The following is a 23,512-nucleotide window of genomic DNA, read 5'->3' on the forward strand; positions in this document are numbered from 1 at the left end:
TGGGTTAAACATTTATGAACAACCAATTTCCGGAACCAAAAGGAGGGGAAATAACTTCCCCAAATTATGGCTGGTTCCCTTTCCAGATTTACCTCAAATCAGAGCCACCAGGCATATCTAAGTTATGTTAGGCTCCTATGTCCCTACCACCCTCACAGATTTGGGGGTCCCTCTAACCTGGGCAAACTATTATAAAGGTCAACACTTCACTTGAACCCAAAGTCAATCTTGATCTGTCAACTCCTAAACACGATTTCTTAAAATTAAAGAAATGCTTTATTTAATCATGATAAAGACTTGCCACTATTAACGTATAAGTCGCATGCACACCAACTTACCAGCACTTCCTATTTGGCTGCTTGGCTACACCCCACACCACCATTCAGAAATGCTGAGCACCCACCTACTATGTGCCCAGCACTGTTGTACATGCTGCAGATACAGCAAGTGATCAAGACAATAAATAAATATACCATACAATGCCAGGCAGTGTAAGTGCTAGGAAGAAAAATGAGGCAAGGGCAAAGGAAGAGCAAGACTAGGGCAGGACAGCAAACCACTTCTGACAGAGCAGTGGGGAATTCTGATAAGGCAACATCTGGGCAGAGACCTGAATGGAGGGCGGAAACCACATGGATTATCTGGGAAGCAAGATGTTCCAGACAGGCGGAACACAAAATGCAAATGTTCAGAACAACAATAAGGTGCCAGGGGGCTGGAAAGCAGCCCTGACCTGATGGGAAGGAGGGGGAGAAGAGCTCTGAGAAGCAGCCAAGAGCCAGATGACGTGTGACCTTGCAGGACAAGCTTTATCCTAATGAGACAGGAAGCCACATGACCCTCTGGTATCAATGCCTACATGCAGGACAGCATCCCATCACAGCTGCTAAAGGACTTTTACAAGACTGCCTCTAAAAGCTGCAGTGCACACTTGCCCAAGTGGCTCAGTCTTGGCCTTGAAAGCTTCCTGTGCCTTACTGGGTGCCTTCTCCAGCCAGCAACACCCTATCTGTCCTCCTCCTTCCCACTGAGCCGAGCCTCAGCGTGGCCATTCCACACAGTTTCACATTCCAAGAAAATGGAGGAGCAAGTTCTCCTTCCCCTGACCTAAAAAAATCCAGACCACTCAATCTAACATGCTTCAACCGTCAAAGGAGGTACTGGATATGACTTGTCAAATGCAATTAAAGCACTTACCAAATCCTTAATTGGTTAATACAAATAAACCCTTCATGAATTATATTAATATTTTCAAAGTAAAAGTGATTATTGATTGAAAACTGACAAAGAAATTTATCCAAAATTCCTAGCACGTAAGAACTGGAGTTCTGTCAATATTCAGCAGCCTACTCCATAAATTCATGTCTTGCATCATCATAAAAATAAGAAGCTATCAAACAAATATCTATTTATACATAATACAATCCAGCATCCCTAGAGAGCCCACCTGCCTCAGTGTTGGGCAAACACCATTTAGCAGGTCAGCCACTACCCAGGGGCAGTCATGTGGGCACCGAAGCTTCAGTAAGCAGGCATAACACACGCTTTACACAAAGCCCCTCGGTAACACTGGACCTGCCTCTTCCACGGGAGGAATCGCCCAACAGTATGTCCTACTGTAGGATTCCATTCATATAAAGTTGAACAACAGCCCTTAGGTTATTATTTCTATGGTATTAGAAACTAACATAGTGGTTTCCTTTGGGGCAAGTGAGACAAAGCAGTCAACAGGGAGGCACTGGGGCTGGCCCAGTGGTACAGTGCTTAAGTTTGCGCACTCTACTTCGGCAGCCTGGGGTTCACTGGTTCGGATCCTGGGTGTAGACCTACACACCACTCATTAAGCACACTGTGGTGGCATCCCACATAGAAGAGCTAGAATGACTTACAACTAGGATATATAACTATGTACTGGGGGGCTTTCAGGAGGGAAAAGAAAGAGGAAGATTGGCAATAAATGTTAGCTCAGGGCCAATCTTCCTCACCAAAAAGCATGAAATAAAATGAACCTCCTGAAAAAAAAAAAAAAACAGGGAGGCTTCTGGACACTGCTAAGGCTCTACTCCTTGACCTTGGGGGCTGCTAACTGTGGGTATGTTCACTCTGTGGTACATCAGGTCGTACACTTAAAATGTGCATTTCTTCTACATGGAAATTACAACCCAGTAAGTTTGTAAAAAGTTAACAGGACAGAGGAAGCACTGTCAGGAGTCCTGGGTTCCGATCCTGACTTCGCCAGTAAATGGCCTACGATTTGGGAGAGTCACTGCTGGGGGCCTTGACGTCTTCATTGTTTACAAAGAGGTTAGATTAGATGCTCTCCAATTCCCTCGGTTTACCATCACTTCCCTTTCTTTATCAGGTGGGGAAAAGGGAGGGACGACTGGATAAGTACAAAAACAACTCAAAAGCAAGTATCTCTACCAGCAGGACATCATTAAAACACAAAACATAAAGCCTCCCCAGGCTGGGGATGACACTCTGTGCTACAGTAGTGCCACGCCATAAGAGCAAGTTCTAAGTGCCTCTCAGGCAGCAGGTGATGGCTGCAGTCACTACGCCCCCTCATTAACAAACTCAATTATGAATATTATTACAAATTTCATGACCTTGGGATAACTCTAAAGGCCAGGCAGCAAGTTAAAACAAGGCCATTATAACACACCCCCGCCTTTACCCAGGAGTTCAGGTTAGAGGGTCTCTTGGTTAGCTAAATATTCTGGTATAATTTCCATTTCCAAAACAATTAATTAAGTCCCTTTTGGGTGATGTGAGTGATTCAGAATTCTTCAGGGCCTTGTGAGAGTGACTCACTGCCAATATGAACAACTGATTGATACTGAACAAAAAGTTGTTCTCCATCAGTACAGAAAATTTAGAGACCTGCATTAATTATGTAGACCATGGAATAACAAACAGTATCAACCCCGGTGGGAAATCAATTTTCTTCAGTGACTATAAAACCAAAAATCCTTCTTTATAAGCAGCTCACCTTTCACAGACTACAAGTAAAACAAGTTTAAGAGCTTGGTTTAAGGTTAAGCGACTCTTGGAGGTGCCAAAAGCTAACATTTTAAATGTTTCATCTATACATATCTTCTTATTTCTTTGGTTTTCCATGAACCGTCATCTATTTTGTTACTCTTTATTAAAATGTGGATGGCTGCATGAGAGTTAGCCCCTAAATTACATACAGTTAACTAGAAACAGAAATTGAGGTTGGCCCTAAAGATCAGGTTTATTTCCCTTCAGCGGGCTATATTATCTGAAAACAGACTTGGGATTCTCTCCATGTAAATATTAAAATCTGGCTCCATAACTATCAAACTATAGAATTTTGATAAGTATCAACCTCACTCCTTTCTCTTTACTATGATGATTTAAATGAGGTTAAGATGTGAAGGCAAGAGCTGGCGGGTGGTGGGGGGGGTCCACAGTGACATGAGGAGGGTACTAGGGCCCCTTCTAATTCCAGGAAGGCAGCGGAGCTGGTTCCCAAGCGCTGCCTTCATAACCTGCAGTGAGTTTAACAACCAGCAGTAGTATTTCAGGGCAATAAACAGGTCTAAGACTTCTGTGCACAACTTCTCACGTACTTACGTTTTCCCCAAAATAAAGGCCACGCTAAAATCGGCCAACGGCTGTGCAAGACATTTTAAAGCAGGTGAAACAAGGGCTCCACCGCAAAATCATCGGGACCGGAAAAACCCTATATCATCTTCAAGATGTAGGATCAAGAGTAAATATATATGCAAAGACAAACATCAACATAAATGATATGCGTATGTGCTTCATGCAACCTCAATACTCTTAAAAACTGGGGAACGGAGGCCAAGGGCCAAAGCCTGTCCCGCTGGATGGGGCTCAAGTCCACTTCGATCACGTGCGCCCAGCCCAAGCACGATAGGGCCGCAGGAAGGGTCACCCTGCAGGCAACACCCAGAGCTGGAAAGGCAGGCTGAGGGAAGGCCCCGGGAGGCCCCAGCCGCGCCGGCACCAACTCCAGCCTCGACAGACACGCTACTTCCCCGGCCCCGTCCGCCTCGCCTCGCCCCCAGGCCCTAAGCGGCCGGCCGGGGGCCTTCTTTCCCGCCTGTCTCCTAGCCGCCGGCCGCAGCCCCTCCGCCGCCCCAGCAGGTACCGGCGCTGCGCACGCGCCTGCGCAGTGCGCGCCCCTGGCCAACCCCAACTGGGAGCGAGGGACGAGGCCCAGTACAGCCCGCTCATGGATGGGCACGCCGCGTTCGGTAGGGCTCCCCTTCCCCAGCCCGGGGGTCTCAGGGCTTACCCGCACCCAGGAAGCTAGCCAGGAGGAAGAGAGTGTACATGGCGCCGCCTGACTCCGCACTCTGCAATGCAGGGCGTCAGCTGATCGTCCTCCGATATAAAACCTGCCCCGCCCCCGACGCCCCCCACTGCGCATGCGCAAGTTCCGCCCCTCCAGGCCTACCCAAGTTCTCCCCGCAGCCTGACTCAGCGCCTCACAGCGCGCCTGCGCGAAGGGAAGGCGAGGAGCCGAGGAGAAGGATCACAGGAGGATTGAAGGAGGCTGGGAGGACGGGAGGGGCGAGAGCGTGTGGTGGAAGGGAAGGGTCAGAAAAGAAAGCTGGTTAAGTCAATGTTAGGGATTATACATATGAAATATCTTTTAAGCCTCACATTTTTTCTGTGAGGTACCATTTTTTATTAGTAGTACCGTTTTTCAGATGAAAATCCATACTCAAGAAGGTTAAGGACTTTATCTTGTTCTCACAGTCAGAATTCAAACACCCAACCCACCCGGTCTCCTGAATGATGTTTATAGCGTTTACCTGGCTAGAGTCAGTGTGTACTTCTTTCAGAGCCCTGATTTTCCCTCTTAACATTTCATATCCACAGTCACTGCTCCCCATGACCCACAGACAGATTTTTCAGCATTAAGGACAATCCCAGCCAAGGTCCTACAATGGTTTGTCCGTGGAGTTGGACGGAGTGGAGGACAGGGCTTGAGGAGTAAGATGGGGGAGAACAGGAAGTGGCTCAGCCATTGGAGAAGGGAATCAGAAGTGAAGCCCGAATTTGAGACCCCGCTTGCAGAGGGAAGTAGCCCCACCCTTCCAGCCCTCAATCCTCATCTTATTCCAGAATAAGAAAGGCCCAGGTAGCCCACACAAAAGCACTTGACCTTTACCTGTGGCTGACCCCGTCTGATTGTGAACAGAGAGATGACTCCACCCCTGCCCCGCCCAGGGACAAGTACCTACCAGCCCAGCGGAAGGAAAGGAAGGAAATCTCTCCCTATCAGAGCAGGCCCTTAAAGGTCATTTAGTCCCATTCTGTCACTATACCAAAGGGGAAACTAAGGCCTGAAAAAAGACAGACATTTATCCAAGGTCACACCTGACCCATGAGGGGCAAACTCAGGGTTCCATCCACCTCAGACGATCTGTAATCCTCCCGCAACAGCCCACAGATAGAGGTCTCAGAGCCTTTGGCTCCCTTGTCCACCCCCACCCCCACACTGTGGTCTTACTTCCCCCTGGGCAGCCGCATGGGGAAGTGTGCATCAGAGTGGGCGAGGTAAAAGGGCTAAGTAAAACCAGGACAAGATTTGGTCTAAGCTGGACGTCTCTCGGGTTGGCCTCAGTGGCCAGATGGAGACTGCATGGCTGCCCCATCCTCAGGCTTCCTAAGTGCAGGTACAAGCATGGGGCAGACCACCCCAACAGCTGGATAAACACAAGGGAAGTGGGGCTCTAGGACACAGTTCCGTCCCTCAGCTCCAAGCATCCCATGTTCCATGCAGGTTTCAATACTGCAAGCCAAAAGGAAGCTTAGAGACCTTCAGATCATATGCTCTCATGCCAATGGAGTTATTGAGCTCTCGGCTGCTTAATGACAGAGCTGGAACCAGCCATGACTCTTTTTTAATACCCCCCTCCTTCATAACTAAAGGAATATGTCAGTGTTTTTGAGACCAACTTTTGCTGCCTTTCATTTGCACACCTGGAACACAACAGTAACATGTTCCTTCATCCACCTCCTTCCCTGTAAGGACAGAATTTTAATAAAGAATATAAAAACAGTAAGTGGATTATTATAATTTGTTACCAAGCCAGTAGATGCTTAAATCTTCTTAAAATAGCTTCCTAACCATCTGTGTGTGGGCAATAAGAGCTGTGAAGCTATTCGGACCCTTTTGACGCTGTAATACCCAGTCCTAACTATGTATGCCCAGGGGAAATAATCTGGAGCTAAGAAGTATTTTATCCAAAGTGTTCACAGAAGGGCCCTTTATAATAATGGAAACTGGAAAGATCCCAAATGCTGAACAATGATGGGCTAACTAAGGAAACCAGCGTGGACAAAACAATGGTAGTCAAAGCAGCTTTAAAGCAAGACGTGGAAGCAGCAAGTACTCATGTGCAACAGGCCTGTAAGGGAAGTGGGTTCCAAGAAATGAGGACAGAGCAAGGCCTAAAGCCCCATCTTCTGGTTCAAGCCCTGCCACTGACTTCCCAGAGGGGTCCGTGGAGCTGGTGAGGGAGCTTCAGGATCCTCCAGTCCGGCATGCACTGGGGCCCTGACCCTTTCAGAAGAGGTGAGACTTTTAGTGAGGAGAAGAACAGAGAACTGAGGTGAGGAGAGAGTCTGCTGACTTTGGGTTAACTCGTCTTTGCGTTATTTCACTCATTACAATGTCCACGTGTTACTTTATACTTTTCAAAGGAAAGATTTGAGGAAAACTTTAAGGAGAAAAGGAAATCCCCTTCATTTCCTCCCTACTGTGAGCACAAGTTTTCAGGGAACTGAAAAGATATTTTTCCTCAGAAATATGGGCCACCCTGGAGATCCTGGCAGGATTCCTGTGGCTTTCCAGTTCTGGGTCCCAGTTCCTCATGAGACCCCACTTCTAGTGACTGAGATCTCTTAAAACCCCCACCTGTTGGATTCTTTTAATAATTCCCCTTTTGGCCACACAGGTCCTCCACCTGTTACTGTTTCTACACCTGAAAGAGTTCTTGGCCAGGACAGCTAATATAACAGAGGCATCCACTGTGAAGGCCAGCCCACCCTCTTGGCCCCAAAGCTCCACTCTGGCTCCCCAAACAGCCACCCTGGAACCTCATCCTTCCCTGGAAGGGTATCTTCCCTCCCCATCCCCAGTGAAGCTCAGGCTCCTCTCCCTCCAGCATCCCCCTCATCAAGACCTCCAGCCTTCAGCCTCTCCTGCCTGCATTTGCCTTTCTGCCTAGTCTGGATGCCTCAGGCAACCACTCCAGTAAATTTCAGCCCCTCCCAAGGATCCCTTTCCCCATCAAACTGCAGTCACTCGCCTGCCAATTCCCAGCCTCTGATTTCTTCTTTTCTATCCCCACCTGCCCTGGGCTACTGGAGAAATAAACCACCCTAGCTAGGCTCACAAAGCCCTCTGTGCTACTCAGCACCTGTTTAGCCCTCCCATGTGGTGAAGTCTGCTATTGTCTCCTAAGATCCTTCAGCTCTTTTTCCTTGATCTTGATAGTAATCAAACCCCCTATTTCTGTCTGAGTACGTGGCCACTCAGAATAGACTACATTTCCCAGCTTCACTTGCAGCCACAAGACTTAATTCTGGCCAATGAGGTAAAAGAAACAGTGCCCATATTGTGACTTCTAAGTACTGCTCCTAACAGGAAAAGACACATCGAGTGTAAATATTTAACAACTGATGCTTCCAGGACACTGGCCATAGTGTTGGGGGAATGTCCTGGAAGATCCCAACTGAGCCAGGTTGTTGTCTTGGAGGGGTGGGTGGTCCGCCGGGATGGGTAAGTAGGGGGATCAGGGAGTCAGCAGTTATTTACCAGCAGGTACAGAAGTATTTCAATAATTTTACTACTGAACAACTCTACTGATTTGTACCAGCTAAATGTCAGCCCTAGCTACAAACTCCTTTCTTCTTCATGCTGCCTAGATTGCAGACATAATGGCAGGAGCTCAAGCATTCATCCTGGACCATGAGGTAGAAGCCTTGTTAAGGATGACAAAGCACCAAAAGCCTGGATCACTGATGATTATATCTGCTCTATATTGTCCACCGCCAGACTTTATATAGGTAAACATACCCAAGTCTTGTTTAAGCTTTCACTATCTTGAGTTTTTGTTACATTCCAGATCTTCTCAACAATATTCAAGCCCCTACCTTATCTTTATCTTCTTCATGCTCATTTCCTATTTTCCCTCTTCTCTTCTGTCTCTGAGGAGGAAATGCCTTTTCTTCTCTTTGTGATGCTAAACTTTAGCTGCTAAGCTCTCCTTTGCTTTTGCTGATCCGCTCCTGTGATCTCTAGGACAGAGCTGATATTCTGCCCATTCTCTTTGTTCATTGCCCATGCCTTGCCAGTTATTAAATATTTTTAATACCATCCCTCTAGCACTTTGCTCCATCCACTTTTTTATATCTTTGACCTCCCCCCTTGCTACCAGCTCTTCTCTCCCAGACTATAAATATACCCAAGGCACTCTCATTCTAAAAGAAATTTTTTCTCACCCCTGACTTTCAGTTCAGCTACTGTGCTTTCTCTTATGTTCCCTTCACTGCCACACTCCTTGAAACAGTCACCTACACTCACCATATCTACTAGTCTCCCTCCAAACTAAATCCGACTCAGCCCAACGTTCCAATGAATGGCTTTTCTTTCTTTCTTTTTTTTTTTTTAAAGATTGGCACCTGAGTTAACATCTGTTGCCAGTCTTATTTTTTATTTTATTTTTTTCTTCTTCTCCCCAAAGCCCCCCAGTACATAGTTGTATATTCTAGTTGTAGGTCCTTCTAATTGAGCTATGTGGGACGCCACCTCAGCATGGCTCAACAAGCGATGCTGTGTCTGTGCCCAGGATCTGAACCAGCGAAATCCTAGGCCACCAAAGTGGAGAGCGCGAACACAACCACTCGGCCATGGGGCCAGCCTCCCCAGAATGGCGTTTTGAAAGTAGATAATCAATTCCTACTTGGAAAGTCCACCAGCACCTTCTCATTGCCTTTAGCCTCTGACACCGTTGGTCTGCTCTTCCTTCCTACAACTCCCCCCATTTAGCATCAGTAACACAGCACCACTCTGCAGGAATGCCAGATACCCAGCACACAAGTCCCCGCACCCACTCCTTACCTGCGGCAGGCATCACTACTAGAACTTGATTTCTGAAGACTTCTCAACTCAGCACTCCAGCTGCTTTTACCAACTGATCAAAGTGGGCTCTTGGATTGACACATATTTGCCATCTGTCAAATGGTAGGCTTCCCTGGGAAACACGCTCTGAGGCCCAGATGTGTGGACAGAAGTTTATTAGGGCATGCTTTCAGGATCACACCTGTGAGGCAGTGATGGCAGCAAGAGAGGGCAGGAGGGGAACTGAACTGCAGGGAAGCCATAGCAGGGATGGCCCTGCAGAACTGTCCTCAACTGAGGCAAGAGGAATGGCCTTCACACCTCAGCATACTACTACCCAGGCGAGGGGCATAGCCTTGGGCCGGGGGCTCCCACTGGCAGAGGACAATTCCTGAAGAGGGGCTATTTAGGACTAAATGTTTGTATTCTCCTCCAAAATTCATATGTTGAAGCTTAACCCCCAATGTGGCTATCTTTGGAGATGGGGCCTCTAAGGAAGTAATTAAAATTAAATGAGGTCATAAGGGTAGGGCCTTGACCCAAAGGATTAGTGTCCTTACAAGAAGAGACAGCAGAGAGCTGGCTCTCTCCCTGCACACCTCCCCCCACAGCCTGCACACACTGAGGAAAGGCCATGTGAGGACATATCCAGAAGGCAGCTGTCAGCAAGCCAGGAGGAGAGCCCTCAGCAGAAACCTTGCTCTTAGATGTCTAGCCTCCAGAACTGTGAGAAAATAAATGTCTGTTGTTCTGGCCCCCGGTCTAGGGTATTTTGTCATGGCAACCCAAGCAACTAAGACAGGTGCACGGTTGTGGGCTCTCAGCAGGCAACCCTCCAGGCAGCAAGGAAATGATTTTCATTAAAAAACAAAATGTTAAGATCTTATTGGCTTTATTCGATGATTCATGAATCGAGCAGCATCCCACCTAGCAGATACAAAGGAGCTGCAAGGAGCTGTACAAAATGAAAAGCTTTAATAGGCAGAAGGGAGCGGGAACAAGGAAGTTATACTAGACAGAAAAGTGGATTGGTTGTGGCAAGGTCACTTTCCTTCAGGGGACGGCAGGGGTCTGTCAGGCAGACGACCTCACTAGTGCTCTTCAGGCGATTCCTGATTGGCTGGCTTAAAATTCCATTTCTGGGAGAGCCAGAACTGGAATTAAGTTAAGTGTTGATGTGGTGATGTGGGGCCTAGCATAAGTGGCTCCATTTGGGGCCTGTTGTCTTGTTTCTAACAGTTCCTTGGTCCCGAGAGGGAGATTCAGTAGCACACTGCACCACTCTACCATCCTTGCTCTCAGCTGTCCTGCTTCTCTGATGCTCCTTTTCAAAAAACAAGGCCTTGGCCCTAAGCCAGCTCTGCAATCTCTGCTCCTTCAAACTCCCAGCCGTGCCCTCCATCCCATGCTTCCAGCCCCTCTGCCCCACGTCCTCGATGGTTGCCTGAGTAAGCTATGCTGTTCCACGTCTGCGTGCCCTATAAATAACCCTCTTCCCCACCTCAAATTCTCTCTCCTACTTCTTTCCCTGGTGAACTTTTATTTAACCTTCAAAACCCAGTTAAAGTGATACTCCCAGAAGCAAGCCTTTTTTATGCTTTAGGAGATGCTGGAGCGTCCCTCGACACTGAATTGAAAGAGGTCTGATGTCATCTCGTCCCCTCTGGGGAAGCCAGAGTGTCCCACCAGGCCCACAGCTCCCTCGGGGCTCCTTGTTCACAGGTCCCATTTGGAACCTGGAGGGCTGGCCGCCTTCTGGGCTGGGAATGAGCACAGTCCCAGGCAGCCAGTCTATTCTGGAGGCTGGCCGGCCCCCAGGCTGTGGCCTGACCCCAGAGCTCTGCCCAAAGCTGGACTCACAGTGGACTGAGGCTGGCCAAGCCAGTCAGATGCTCTGTGACAAGCTCGGACAGGAGCTGCTAAGAGCACGTGTGGGTGAGTCAGCAGTGAGCCGCGCAGCCCACGAGGGACTGCTGAGTCACTGGGAGAGAGTCTGCCAGTCTGTGAGGCAGAACCTCTTGAGAATCTGCAGAAAGCTGTGAACACTCTGCCGAAAAAATGCACAAACGCAATATTTTGCACTGGTTCTCAGACCTCTGCCCTCCATCTGTGAATGTCAGGAGAACTTTAGTAAACCCAAAGAGGGGAAGTGACGTAACAGGTCAGACAGCCAGTGAATAGCAGAACTGGGACCAAAAACAGCTCCCCACAGTTCCAGTCTGCTTGATTTGTCAGCTGAACCTCTCTGGCCTGGGCACCTAGGCAAGCCTACCCCCTATTTCAAGGTCCGGCTGCATTTCACCTCCTTCCAACCTCAGGCACCCGTTTTCTTCCTCCAACTTCTAGAGCACCCTCAGGCCCTTGCTCTGGGCCAGGGTCGGAGGGTGAACAGTAACAAAGGTGAGATGAGACTGAATAGTGTCTGAGCCTGAAAGGAAAGCAAGAATTGAGCTATAATCAAATTGACAACATTAGCGTATCTCTAAAAAGTGAAGCTTCGTAAGGAACTTGGAATTTAGGGAGGGAGGGAAAGAATCACAAAGGCAAACTGCCATTGTCTAATAAGAACAACAACTGGTGCTAACTGACGGCCTGGTTTGCGCCAGGCCCTGTACTGATCACTATACGTTCACAATCTCAAATCCTTAAATCAAGGATTGATTATACCCAAATGACAGGGAGAGAAACTGAGTCTCAGGAGGCTGACTTGCCTAGGATATCCCTGATCGTGGCAGAACTAAGGTTCAAGCCCAAGACAGTTTGGGGCTGAAGTCTATGCTGCACTACCTCCGTTGAGAATGCCCAGAATTGCCCAGGGGTGCCTTGGCTAGGACACTCACCTTAGTGCCCAACACAGGCAGATGCCAACTATGGAGATGCTCTGGGGCCATCAGGGCCTGATGCCATCAAACAACGACCTCTCCGTGTTCAGGTTCCACATGCCCTGAGCAGACTCTATAGCTTGCCTGGCCAGCCTGACTGCAGGGGGAGAATGTGGGCAGATGATCCCATTCACGTGACAGGGCTTTTCCTCAGGGTAGAGACTGTTGGTCTGGTTTATATGTCAGACTTGTGAGTTTGTTCATGAGCTTCATCAACTCTGGGCCCTGAAAACATTGAACTTCTCACTTGACCAGGTGGACTAAGACCCTTGGACCACAGTGACTTCATCAAGAATGTGGCACTCCATGAAACCAACTGGAAAGAGCTGTGCCCACAGAAGGAATTGTCATGACCCTGGGAGGCACAAGCCTGTTTCAAGGTCAAATTTGCCCATTCAACCATGAATTCAACTAATCCATATTCATGGCCTGTCCTGGGCCAGGCACTGGGTATGTGATAGCACAGATGCCTTCCTGTCCTCAGGAGGCTGTGGTCTGGGTGGCGGTTCAGATGGGTGAACACCTGCCTTTTCTCCACTGCGTGTGAGGCACGTACTCCCCCAATCCATGCATTGTTTTCCCTTGAATAAAGAACATTGAACTCATTCCTAAGTTGTTCTGATTTTGTTATTTGACTGTTCTCAGGGGACCCCCCACCCCCGGCCTTTGAGTGGGCTCTAGGCCTCCCCGGAGCTAGGAGCATCGCAGGAACAGGGCCGCCTTCCCCTTCAAATGCCTGTCACACAGAACTCGAGAAACAGTAAAAAGATCAGTGGTGGCCAGTGGGTGAAGGAGGGGTGGAGGGATGACTAGGTGGAGCACAGGGGGCTTTTAGGACAGTGAAATGATTCTGTACGATACTATGACGAACGATACGTGACATTATGCGTTTGGCAAAACTACAACACAAAGAGTGAACCCTAACATAAACTATGGACTTTAGTTAATAGTAGTGTATCAATATGGGTTCATTAATTGTACCAAATGTACCACACTAGTGCAAGATGGTAATAATAGGGTGAACTGGGGGAGGGGGGCGGAGGCACATAGGAACTCTCTTTTATCTGCTCAATTTTCTGAAAACCTACAATTGCTCTGAAAAATAAAGTCTATTCATTTAAAATAAAACATAGGGGCTGGCCCGGCGGCAAGAAGTTAAGTTCACATGCTCCACTTCAGCAGCGCAGGGTTCACAGGTTTGGATCCCATGGGCAGACCTACACACCGTTCATCAAACCACACTGTAGCAGCATCTCACATACAAAATAGGGGAAGATTGGCACAGATGTACGCTCAGGGCCAATCTTCCTCACCAAAAAATAAATAAATAACAAAATAAAACAAAACAAAACATAACAAACAAGAAAACCCTGCTACAGAGACCAGACTGTAAGAGGCCTCCAGAATGCCTGATTTACCCCAAAGGTAAGTTAAAGGTCATGACCCTGCAGACACAGCGAGACTTCCAGAGGCTCTCATAGCACTATATCAATGTTGAAATGTATCACAATATAAAGTGAAAAATCAAAGCACAGAGAAGTTGTTTAATATGCTCCACTTGTGTTTTTTAAAAAAGAACATTTGTCCATATTTTATCATATTTGCATAGAATGTCTCTGGAAGGATTTAGAGCAGGTAGAATGGAAACTTTTTACTAAACTTCCTTTAGAATTCATATAGAAACTATGTAAAGGCATTTCCCATTTTGAAAAAATAAAGAAGATTAAAACTATTATGAAAAGTGGCTGATATTCCTAATCATCAGAAAAGGGGTTTGACATCACTAGTCATTAAGGAAATGCAACTCAAAACCACAATCCTTCACACCAACTAGGATGGCTATTACCAAAAAGACAGACAATAACACATGTTGTTGAGGGCGTGGAGAAATTGGAACCCTCTTACGTTGCTGGTGGGAGTGCAAAATGGTGCAGCCACTGTGAAAACAGTCTGGCAGTTCCTCAAATGGTTAAACACAGAATTACCATTTATTCCCAGGTCTATACCCATGGGAATTGAGAACATACATCCACACAAAACTGTACATAAATATTCATAGGAGCATTACTCCTAGTAGTCCAAATGTGCATTACGTGATGAACGGATAACAAACTGTGGTATATCCACACAATACAATGTTATTCAGCAATAAAGAGGAATGAAATACAGACTCATGCTATAGTATGGATAAACCCAGAAAACGTTATGCCAAGTGAAAGAAGTCAGTCAAAACAGGCCATATATTGTATGGTTCCAATTATATGAAATGTCCAGAATAGGCAAATTCACAGAGGTTAGTGGTTTCCAGAGGCTTAAGAGGATGGGAGGATTGGGGGTGACAAGCAAGGAGAACAGGCTCTCTTTTGGGGGTAATGACGTTCTAAAATTGTTCTGAAGTTGATAGTGGTGATGGTTGCACAACCCTGTGAATCTACTAAAAGCCAGTGAATTATATGCTGTAAATGTGTGAATTGTATGGTATGTGAATTATATCTCACAAAGGCTATTTTATTTAAAATTTTTAAAAATGTTTTAAAACATTTTCCCTAAAAAGGAAAAAAAAAAAAAGAAGAAGAAATATTTCAACAATCTAGGCCCTAAAATATCGAGAAGAAGACACACCAGGGTCAAATCCCAGGTCTATCACTTGCTGAACCACCTCTGAGACCCTGGTCAGTTACACGCCTCGGTGTCCTCGTCCAGGCGGTGGGGAGAACAAGCACACCTTCGTGGTAGGACTGTTGTGAGAATCAGATGAGACGGGGTGTGTGGAGGGCCCAGCACAGGCCTGGCACGTGTTAGTCAGCACTGCGTCAGCGGGAACCGTGAGCAGGAGGAAGTTATAGGTGAGGGATGCTGAGGAGTTTTGCTTCCCTCTTATTTATTAAGAGTGGGAAGAGAAGGTTTCCTCAAGTAAACAAAGAAAGAGGAGAAACTGCCCCAGAGCCTGAACGTCCCAGGGGATGCTTGTTCTCCACCCCTCATCCCTCTCCCCACCATGGGCCTATATCTGCTCCACAGTTTTGGATTTTGCCGGTACCTAGAGCCACAATCCCCCCAAATGTAACCAGGCTACAGCCGCATCACCATGATCACCTCAGCCCCATGCTGGTGGCAGGGCTAGGGGGCCCGCAGCGGCTGGAGTGACAGTGATGACAATGCTGGGGAAGAGGAGAGATCCCCAGCCCACTGCCAACAATGGGCTCCCCTCCCCGCACCAGCTGCTGGCAAGCTTGCTCTGCTGGCTGTGGGCTGGGCTCTTGCTTCCTCTGGTCTGCCCACAACCCACAGGTGTTCCCACAGCCCCCCAGCCCCAGCCTACCCAGCGGGTGCTAAGAGAGTGTCTGACAACATCCAAAGTCAAGAAGGTCGGAGCCTGGCCCCTGCTTCCCTGAGGAGCTTTTCCTGGCCCAGGAGGCAGTGGTCCACAGAAAGGGCCCTGATGGGAGTTGTAGGCTGGGTTCCCACTTCCCGCTCATCTCAATCGAGCCGCAGGACCTTGAGCAAGGCACTGCGCCTCTCTGGCTGCTCTGTCCCCATCACTGAGGGCACGGTGAGAGGCTGGGGTGCAGGCTGTCCAGGCCCTATCCAGCTCTCGACCCCCATGGTGACACGGTAGCTCGGAAGCCCAGTGTTTCCCTGGAAGTAAATATTCCCGATGTTGCTGGGCATCTACACTCCCTCTGACCCTGGGAGGAGGGAGGAGGAGGGTTGAGACTGCAATGGGCTGGGCTCTGAGCCTCTGCACACTTCTTCTCACTGAAACTTCCCCAGCCTGGAGCCCAGTGTGACTAGGAGGGCAGGCTAGTCCAGGCCCTGGGGTTGGAGGGCCTGGGCTCATATCCCAGCTCCACTATGGACTAGCTGAGTGACCCAGGCAAGATATTTGTGCCTTGTTTTCTTGTTTACAAACTGGGACTAATAATAGTACCTTCCCTATAGAGCTGTTGTGAGGATTAAATGAGTTAATACATGTAACGAGGGGCCAGCCCAGTGGCGCAGTGGTTAAGTTTGCACATTCTGCTTTGGTGGCCTGGGATTCACTGGTTCAGTCCCGGGTGTGGACCTACGCACTGCTTGGCAAGCCATGACATGGCAGGCATCCCACATATAAAAAGTAGAGGAAGATGGGCATGGATGTTAGCTCAGGGCTAATCTTCCCCAAAACAAACAAACAAAGTACATGTAATGGATTGGAACAGTGACTGACACAAGTTAAGTGTGCAGTAAGAATGACTGTTATTATTATTTGCATTTTATAAGGAACCTGGGGCTCAGAGAAGCTAGATAACTTGCCCAAGGACACACAGCTAGGTGTGCGGCCAGGCTTTCAGCCCAGGTCTGTCTGACTCTGAAGCTAACGTTTTTTCCACCACCCAGCACTGGGCTCCTTAGAAAAAAGTCCTGAGGTGAGCAGAGTGGTAGATGCTGATGGCTTCAGGAATGGAATTGAAAAATAAGAACAGCAGCCTTCCTCCCCCATTACCAAAGCAGTCTGTTTACAGTCACAGTGTGTTCACTGCCAGCAACTGAGAAAATGTGGAAAAGCAGAGAGGGAAGTAAGAATCCTTCCCCATCCAGGGCTTTAACTGAACCTCCTCCTGACTGTAAAAAGGGAGATGACCATCATGGCCTCAAGCAGGCCTCACTTAGAGGCCCAGAAGGAGGTACCATCGGTGCCACCCTCCCTGGGGCAAACACAGCCCCTCCAGGGCCCTCCTCCACTCCTACCCACCGCCTCGAGTCTCCCACCTGCAGTAACAGCTCTGAAGAATTTCACTGCAAGCCACAGCCTGCCACTGCCTGGGTCACATGCCGGGGTAGGAAGCCCAGCCACAGGGCTCTGCCTTTCACAGAACCTAGCAGGTGGCTGAGAAGGCCTGGGTCATGTGCTGAAGCCATGAAGCTATGAAGCCAATGTCTCCAAGGGAAATGTCGCTGCTTCCAGAAAATGAGTGACAATCAAAACTACCCTCCCCCTCAGGCCACCAGCAAAGGCCTCACTGGAGCCCTGGCTAGGGCCCTTGGGTGGCAAGTGCAGTGCAGGGCTGAGAAAACCCTGGCCCCAAGGCACCAACACCAGTTAAGATAGGATTTACAGTCCCTCAGAGAGCCCCCAGGCCAATGGTCCTCTTTATGGAAAGGGAAACTGAGACCCAGAGGGTCAAGGGACTCCTCCAAGGTCACCCAGCAAGGCACTAGAGCTGGGGCAAAACCCAAGCATCCTGACTCCCCGGACAACACTTTTTCCACTGCTTTGGCTTTGTGCCCTAGAGATAATCTGCTAAAAAATTACTTGGAGATTTCATTTAATCTCTAAGGCCTGAGGAACCTTGACCAAGGAAAGAGGAGGAATGGTCATCCAGCTCAGATCTGGAAATTACAGGGCTTACGCCTCACAGCAGGGCTAGAATCTAATGTGTGTCCCTCCCCAGACAGTAGCAGCTGGTATTTCTGGAAAAGCTTTAATTCGTAGGGCAGGGCAGGGCAGGGCCCGCAGGCACTTTGGGGAATGGACGGCCCATGAGTCAGCTGATCTGGCATTACTCCCTCAATTTCCTTCCCCATTCAGGACGATGCAGGATTCTGGCCTTCTGTGGGACTTCAAAGGTGAGGTGTGGGTGTCCTACAAACTGCGGTGGTGGAAACACCATCTTGTCATCCTGACCAGGACGCTTTTGAGAGTGGTCAGGGACATCTGGTCACCCTGCCCACCTAGAGACCTTAGCCTCATGATGGGTTAGAGGGAGAGTCAGCACAGGGGTTAAGGACCCATGGGGCATGGGCCCAGCACCTGATGGGAAAGAGAAGCTGAAGTTCTGTCCTGAGAAATCTCAGTCCCAGTGGGGAGTGGCACATAGCCAACGTGACCTAGGAAAGTAGAACTGAAACCATCAAAGTCGAATGGGCCCTTTGAGATCTCTAGACCAGTCTAGATTATTGCCTTTATTGTACCAATGGGGAACGAGCAGCTCAGAAAGGCCAAGGGTCTTGCCCATGGTCACTCCCCAAAAGATCAGGCATTCAAAGCCAGCTTCCCAACTCTCGGCCCATTGTGCTCTATGCCACCCAGATCTCTTGCACCTGAATCCTCCTTCACCCCATCCCCCACACCTATCTGGAAGCTGCGGCAACAGCTTGGAAGCTTGCTAGCATTGGGTTTTGAAAATTGTTCCTTACCCTGGACTGGTGTGTGCCTTTGGGGATGTGTGTGGCTTCGCAGTCCTGTAGCCCCTGAGGGCAGGCAAGCTCTGCACACAGTAGGGCTTTAGGTACCTGATAGGCCTGAACTCTTCCCATTAGAGCTCATCACCTTGCTCACCACCACCTATTCGTGCGTGAGGCATTTATTGGGGATCTGCTGTGCACTAGGAGCCTGGGATCCAGGGCTGATGGGCTCCTAGGCTGCAGCGGGAGGTACAGGCACTGGCACTGCTGTGCCACCGGGGGCTCTGCCAAGGTTGTGGCAGACATCATGGGGGACACGCTCACCTGTGGGATTAAGGAAGATTTCAAAACACAGGGTGATGCTGAAGCTGGATTGCAAAGGATGGGCAAACTGGGAAAAAAGAGCGAGCGTTCCAGGCATTCACACCCACGTTCCTTTTCTTCTTCATTTGCTCACTCAGTCATTCCTCAAATAATGCTTATCCATGGCCCAAACTGGATCCAAACCATCCCCGCTTCACCCGTTTCTGGAGCGTTTTCACAACACAGACGATGCACCAGGCCCTGGCCTAGGAGCTGGAGATACAGCACGATTAACTCTGCCTCCCTCACACTTACGTTCAAATAAACATACATAAACATGCAAGCAAACATATGCTAGAACGTGAAGGATAACGCCAAGAGGAAAACGACAGCACAGTGACGTAGAGGGTGAGGGCAGAGGCCATTTTTGTTGGGGTGGTCAGGGAGCAGACGCCAGAATGAATATCTGGGGCAGGAATGTTCTAGGCAGAGGGGAGAACCAACAACCGCCGCCAGGTGGGAATGAGCTGGGTGCATTTGAGGAGGAACAGCAAGAAAGCCCACTAGAGATTTTCGAGCCATGGAAGCAATGTGATCTGATTGACGTTTTAAGAGATAGCTTTAACAAGACAGTGATCTTCACGTTGTTTTTCCACAGGTGCCCTTTAAAACACATTTGAACATTTTTTTTTTATTGAGTTATTGATAGGTTACAATCTTGTGAAATTTCAGTTGTACATTAATGTTTGTCAGTCATGTTGTAGGTGCACCACTTCACCCTTTGTGCCCACCCCCCACCCCACCTCTCCCCTGGTATCCACTAAACTGTTCTTAGTCCATAATTTTAAATTCCTCATATGAGTGGAGTCATACACAGATTATCCTTCTCTCGCTGGCTTATTTCACTTAACATAATTCTCTCAAGGTCCATCCATGTTATTGCAAATGGAATGATTTTGTTCTGTTTTGCAGCTAAGTAGTATTCCACTGTATATATGTACCACATCTTCTTTATCCATTCGTCTGTTGCTGGACACTTAGGTTGCTTCCACGTCTTGGCTATTGTAAACAGTGCTGCAATAAACATTGGGGTGCATAGGACTCTACGGATTGCTGACTTCAAGCTCTTTGGATAAATACCCAATAGTGGGATGGCTGGATCGTATGGTAGTTCTATTTTTAATTTTTTTGAGGAATCTCCATACTGTTTTCCATAGTGGCTGCACCAGTTTGCATTCCCACCAGCAGTGTGTGAGGGTTCGTTTTTCTCCGCAACCTCTCCAACATTTGTTGCTATTAGTTTTAGATATTTTTGTCATTCTAACGGGTGTAAGGTGATATCTTAGTGTAGTTTTGATTTGCATTTCCCTGATGATCAGCGATGATGAGCATCTTTTCATGTGCCTATTGGCCATCCGTATATCTTCTTTGGAGAAATGTCTGTTCATGTCTCCAGCCCATTTTTTGATTGGGTTGTTTGATGTTTTGTTGTTGAGTTGCGAGAGTTCTTTATATATTATGGATATTAAGCCCTTGTCAGATATATGCCTTGCAAATATTTTTTCCCAGTTAGTGAGTTGTTTTTTTTGTTTCAATCCTGTTTTCATTTGCCTTGAAGAAGCTCTTTAATCTGATGAAGTCCCATTTGTTTATTCTTTCTATTGTTTCCCTTCTCTGAGAAGGCATGGTGTCCAAAAAGATCCTTTTAGTACTGATGTCAAAGAGTGTACTGCCTACGTTTTCTTCCAGAAGCCTTATGGTTTCAGGTCTCACCTTTAGGTCTTTGATCCATTTTGAGTTTATTTTTGTGAATGGTGAAAAAGAATGGTCAATTTTCATTCTTTTACATGTGGCTTTCCAGTTTTCCCAGCACCATTTGTTGAAAAGACTTTCTTTTCTCCATTGTATGCCCTCAGCTCCTTTATCAAAGATAAGCTGTCCATAGATGTGTTATTTCTGGGCTTTCAGTTCTGTTCCATTGACCTGTGCACCTGCTTTTGTACCAGTACCATGCTGTTTTGATTACTGTAGCTCTGTAGTATGTTTTGAAGTCAGGGATTGTGATGCCTCCCGTTTTGTTCTTTTTTCTCAGGATTGCTTTAGAAATTCGGGGTCTTTTGTTGCCCCATATGAATTTTAGGATTCTTTGTTCTAATTCTGTAAAGAATGTCATTGGGATTCTGATTGGGATGGCATTGAATCTGTAGATTGCTTTAGGTAGAACGGACATTTTAACTATGTTTATTCTTCCAATCCATGTACATGGAATGTCTTTCCATCTCCTTATGTCGTCATCCACTTCTCTCAGAAAGGCCTTGTAATTTTCATTATATAGCTCCTTCACTTCCTTAGTTAAATTTGCCCCAAGGTATTTTATTCTTTTTGTTGTGATTGTGAATGGTATTGTATTCTTGAGTTCTTTTTCTGTTGGTTCATTACTGGAGTATAGAAATGCTACTGATTTATGCAAATTGATTTTATACCCTGCAACTTTGCTGTAGTTGTTGACTACTTCTAACAGTTTTCCAATGGATTCTTTGGGGTTTTCTATATATAAGATCATGTCATCTGCAAACAGCGAGAGTTTCACTTCTTCCCTCCCTATTTGGATTCCTTTTATTCCTTTTTCTTGCCTGATTGCTCTGGCCAGGACCTCCAGAACTATGTTAAATAAGAGTGGTGATAGAGGGCATCCTTGTCTCGTTCCTGTTTTCAGGGGGATGGCGTTCAGTTTTTGCCCATTGAGTATGATGTTGGCTATGGGTTTGTCGTATATGGCCTTTATTATGTTGAGGTAGTTTCCTTCTATGCCCATTTTTGAACATTGTTTTTTATCACAAGTTTAAACTGGCAAATGATGCATTTTGTGGCTTCCCGTATGTTGTAGACAGTTTTAAAGTATTTTTTCATTCAAACTTGGGGCTGCAGATTTAGCTCCTCTGATTTAAGAAGAATGTCTGCCATAGCCTGTCACCTCAGTCAGCCAAGCAGACTCACTTTGTCAGAAAACATCTCACTTCACTTTTTATATTCAATTACGCATGTATCCCCATGACAACCTGTTCGCTGCTGAGGCTGCTGTGCTCTCACTGCTGTGAGACTGCAGGAAATGGAGCCTTGGGGGCCGGCTGAGCGCTGCACTCCCTTCCTCCCTCACTGACGCGCTGAGGGATCCGGCTCTGCCTCGAGGTTCCCTCCCAAACTGCACCTTCATGGGGTGCAGGGAGGTTTTCCTGGGAGATGCCTCACAGAGGACTTGGGCAGGAGGTGTGTGTCCCTGTGCAAGTGAGAGGACCCCAGGAACGGGGACTTGGGAAAGCAAGACGGGTGGACCTGGGCTGCATTGTGCATCCCAGGGTCATGGGCATGGATGGCTTTAAGGGAGAGTTTTGTGAAATTTGCGCCAGTGCACCTACGTTCCTGGCATGGAAGATGGAGAGCAGGGTGACAAGGAAGGGAACTGGGAGACCCCCAGAGGCCACTGAGACCATCCCGTGAGACGGGAGGTGGCTGGGACTGGACTTGCAGCGGTGGAGGTGGGGAGAGGGGGTTTAGTTCAAGAAATGCTTGGCTGCCCCTGTATCCTGGAGCCTGGCACACTTCTTTGGAAAGGTGACTGATCCCAGGCCTGGTACGAAGAGTAAAAGTCTAGGAACTTAAGGCCCAATCCCAAAATAAGCAGCTGTGTGACATTGACACGTCACTGAACTTCTCTGGGGCTTATTTGTCAAGCAGGGAAGGTTAGCCTGGCCTGGCATCACTGTCATGGAGTGTAAAGCTGTAGCTGGTGAGGGGACGGGCTTTGGAAGGGCCAGTGTGCTAGGCTCCAGGGAGACTCCTCTGGCTCACCTGCTTCATGCCTCCAGGGCTTAGGGTCCTAGAGACTCAAGGTGCCAAGGATCAGGGACTCAGAGACCCAATTTGGCTGTTGTTTGTTCCCGGCACTGTTTGAGCTTCCTACCAGCCCAAGCTTGTCATGCAAGAATGTTTTGTTAATCAGCAGCATTGCTCAATTATGATCTGAACGGCCCAGTTCATAGGTGAGAGGAAATGCATAAAGGAAAGAGCTGCCAACAGACCCAGGAGCCCCGGTGCAGCCCTGCTCAATCGGTTTCTTCCTCACAGTGGCACCTCTGGCCTCAGTTTCCCCTTTTGAGGCCCTGCTGTATGCCAGGCTGACCTCTGAAGGCACTGAGGTCTAATGGGAAGAGTTCAGGCCTATCAGGTACCTAAAGCCCTACTGTGTGCAGAGCTTGCCTGCCCTCAGGGGCTATAGGACTGCGAAGCCACACACATCCCCAAAGGCACACACCAGTCCAGGGTAAGGAACAATTTTCAAAACCCAATGCTAGCAAGCTTCCAAGCTGTTGCCGCAGCTTCCAGATAGGTGTGGGGGATGGGGTGAAGGAGGATTCAGGTGCAAGAGATCACCATGCCACTCATTCCAGCAACACTTTAAGCACTTACTATGTGCCAGGCATTGAACCCTAAATTTCAGGTTCCATAATGTGAAGACAATCCTTTCCCTTTATATTTTAATTTTTATCCTATTTATTTATATATCTTGCCAATTAAAAATACATTTTCAATTATTTTATTGAGGTCACATTGGTTTATAACATTGTATATTTTCAGGTATACGTTATTATTTATCAGTTTCTGTATAGACTACATCATGCTCACCATCAATTGTCTAGTTTTTATCCATCACGATACATATGTGTCCTTTCACCCTCCCCCTGACCCCCTTTCCCTCTGGTGATAACTTATCTGTTCTCTTTATGCATGTGTTTATCTTCCACATATGAGTGAAATCATATGATGTTTGTCTTTCTCTGTCTGGATTATTTCACTTAACATAATACCCTCAAGGTCCATCCATGTTGTTGCAAGGGGGACAATTTTATCTTTTTTATAGCTGTGTAGTGTTCCATTGTGTGTGTGTGTGTGTGTGTGTGTGTGTGTGTGTGTATACATACCATATATATATATATACCACATCTTCTTTATCCAGTCATCAGTCAATAGA

The 23,512-nt window shown here is 47.6% G+C and overlaps 1 protein-coding gene and 1 long non-coding RNA gene across 3 annotated transcripts in view; one reads left to right on the plus strand and one right to left on the minus strand.

Annotated features, from left to right (window-relative positions):
- PSAP (prosaposin) overlaps positions 1-4,485 on the minus strand; it is a 30,177-nt gene extending 25,692 nt beyond the window's left edge. The window contains exon 1 of the mRNA XM_005602450.4: positions 4,289-4,485. Coding sequence (XP_005602507.1) covers positions 4,289-4,328 — 40 coding nt within the window. The 5' untranslated portion in view covers positions 4,329-4,485. The remainder of the gene's footprint in view (positions 1-4,288) is intronic.
- On the plus strand, positions 3,920-12,617 carry LOC111774197 (uncharacterized). 2 transcript variants are annotated; one of them, XR_011423126.1, is made up of 3 exons: positions 3,920-4,137; positions 7,936-8,076; positions 12,268-12,617. It is a non-coding gene; the product is annotated as an uncharacterized lncRNA (long non-coding RNA). The 2 variants fall into 2 exon arrangements; XR_002809009.2 differs by lacking the exon at positions 3,920-4,137 and adding an exon at positions 4,157-4,247.
- Positions 12,618-23,512: the final 10,895 nt, after the last annotated feature.

Source organism: Equus caballus, chromosome 1 (assembly GCF_041296265.1).
Source record: "Equus caballus isolate H_3958 breed thoroughbred chromosome 1, TB-T2T, whole genome shotgun sequence".
NCBI lineage: Eukaryota > Metazoa > Chordata > Mammalia > Perissodactyla > Equidae > Equus > Equus caballus.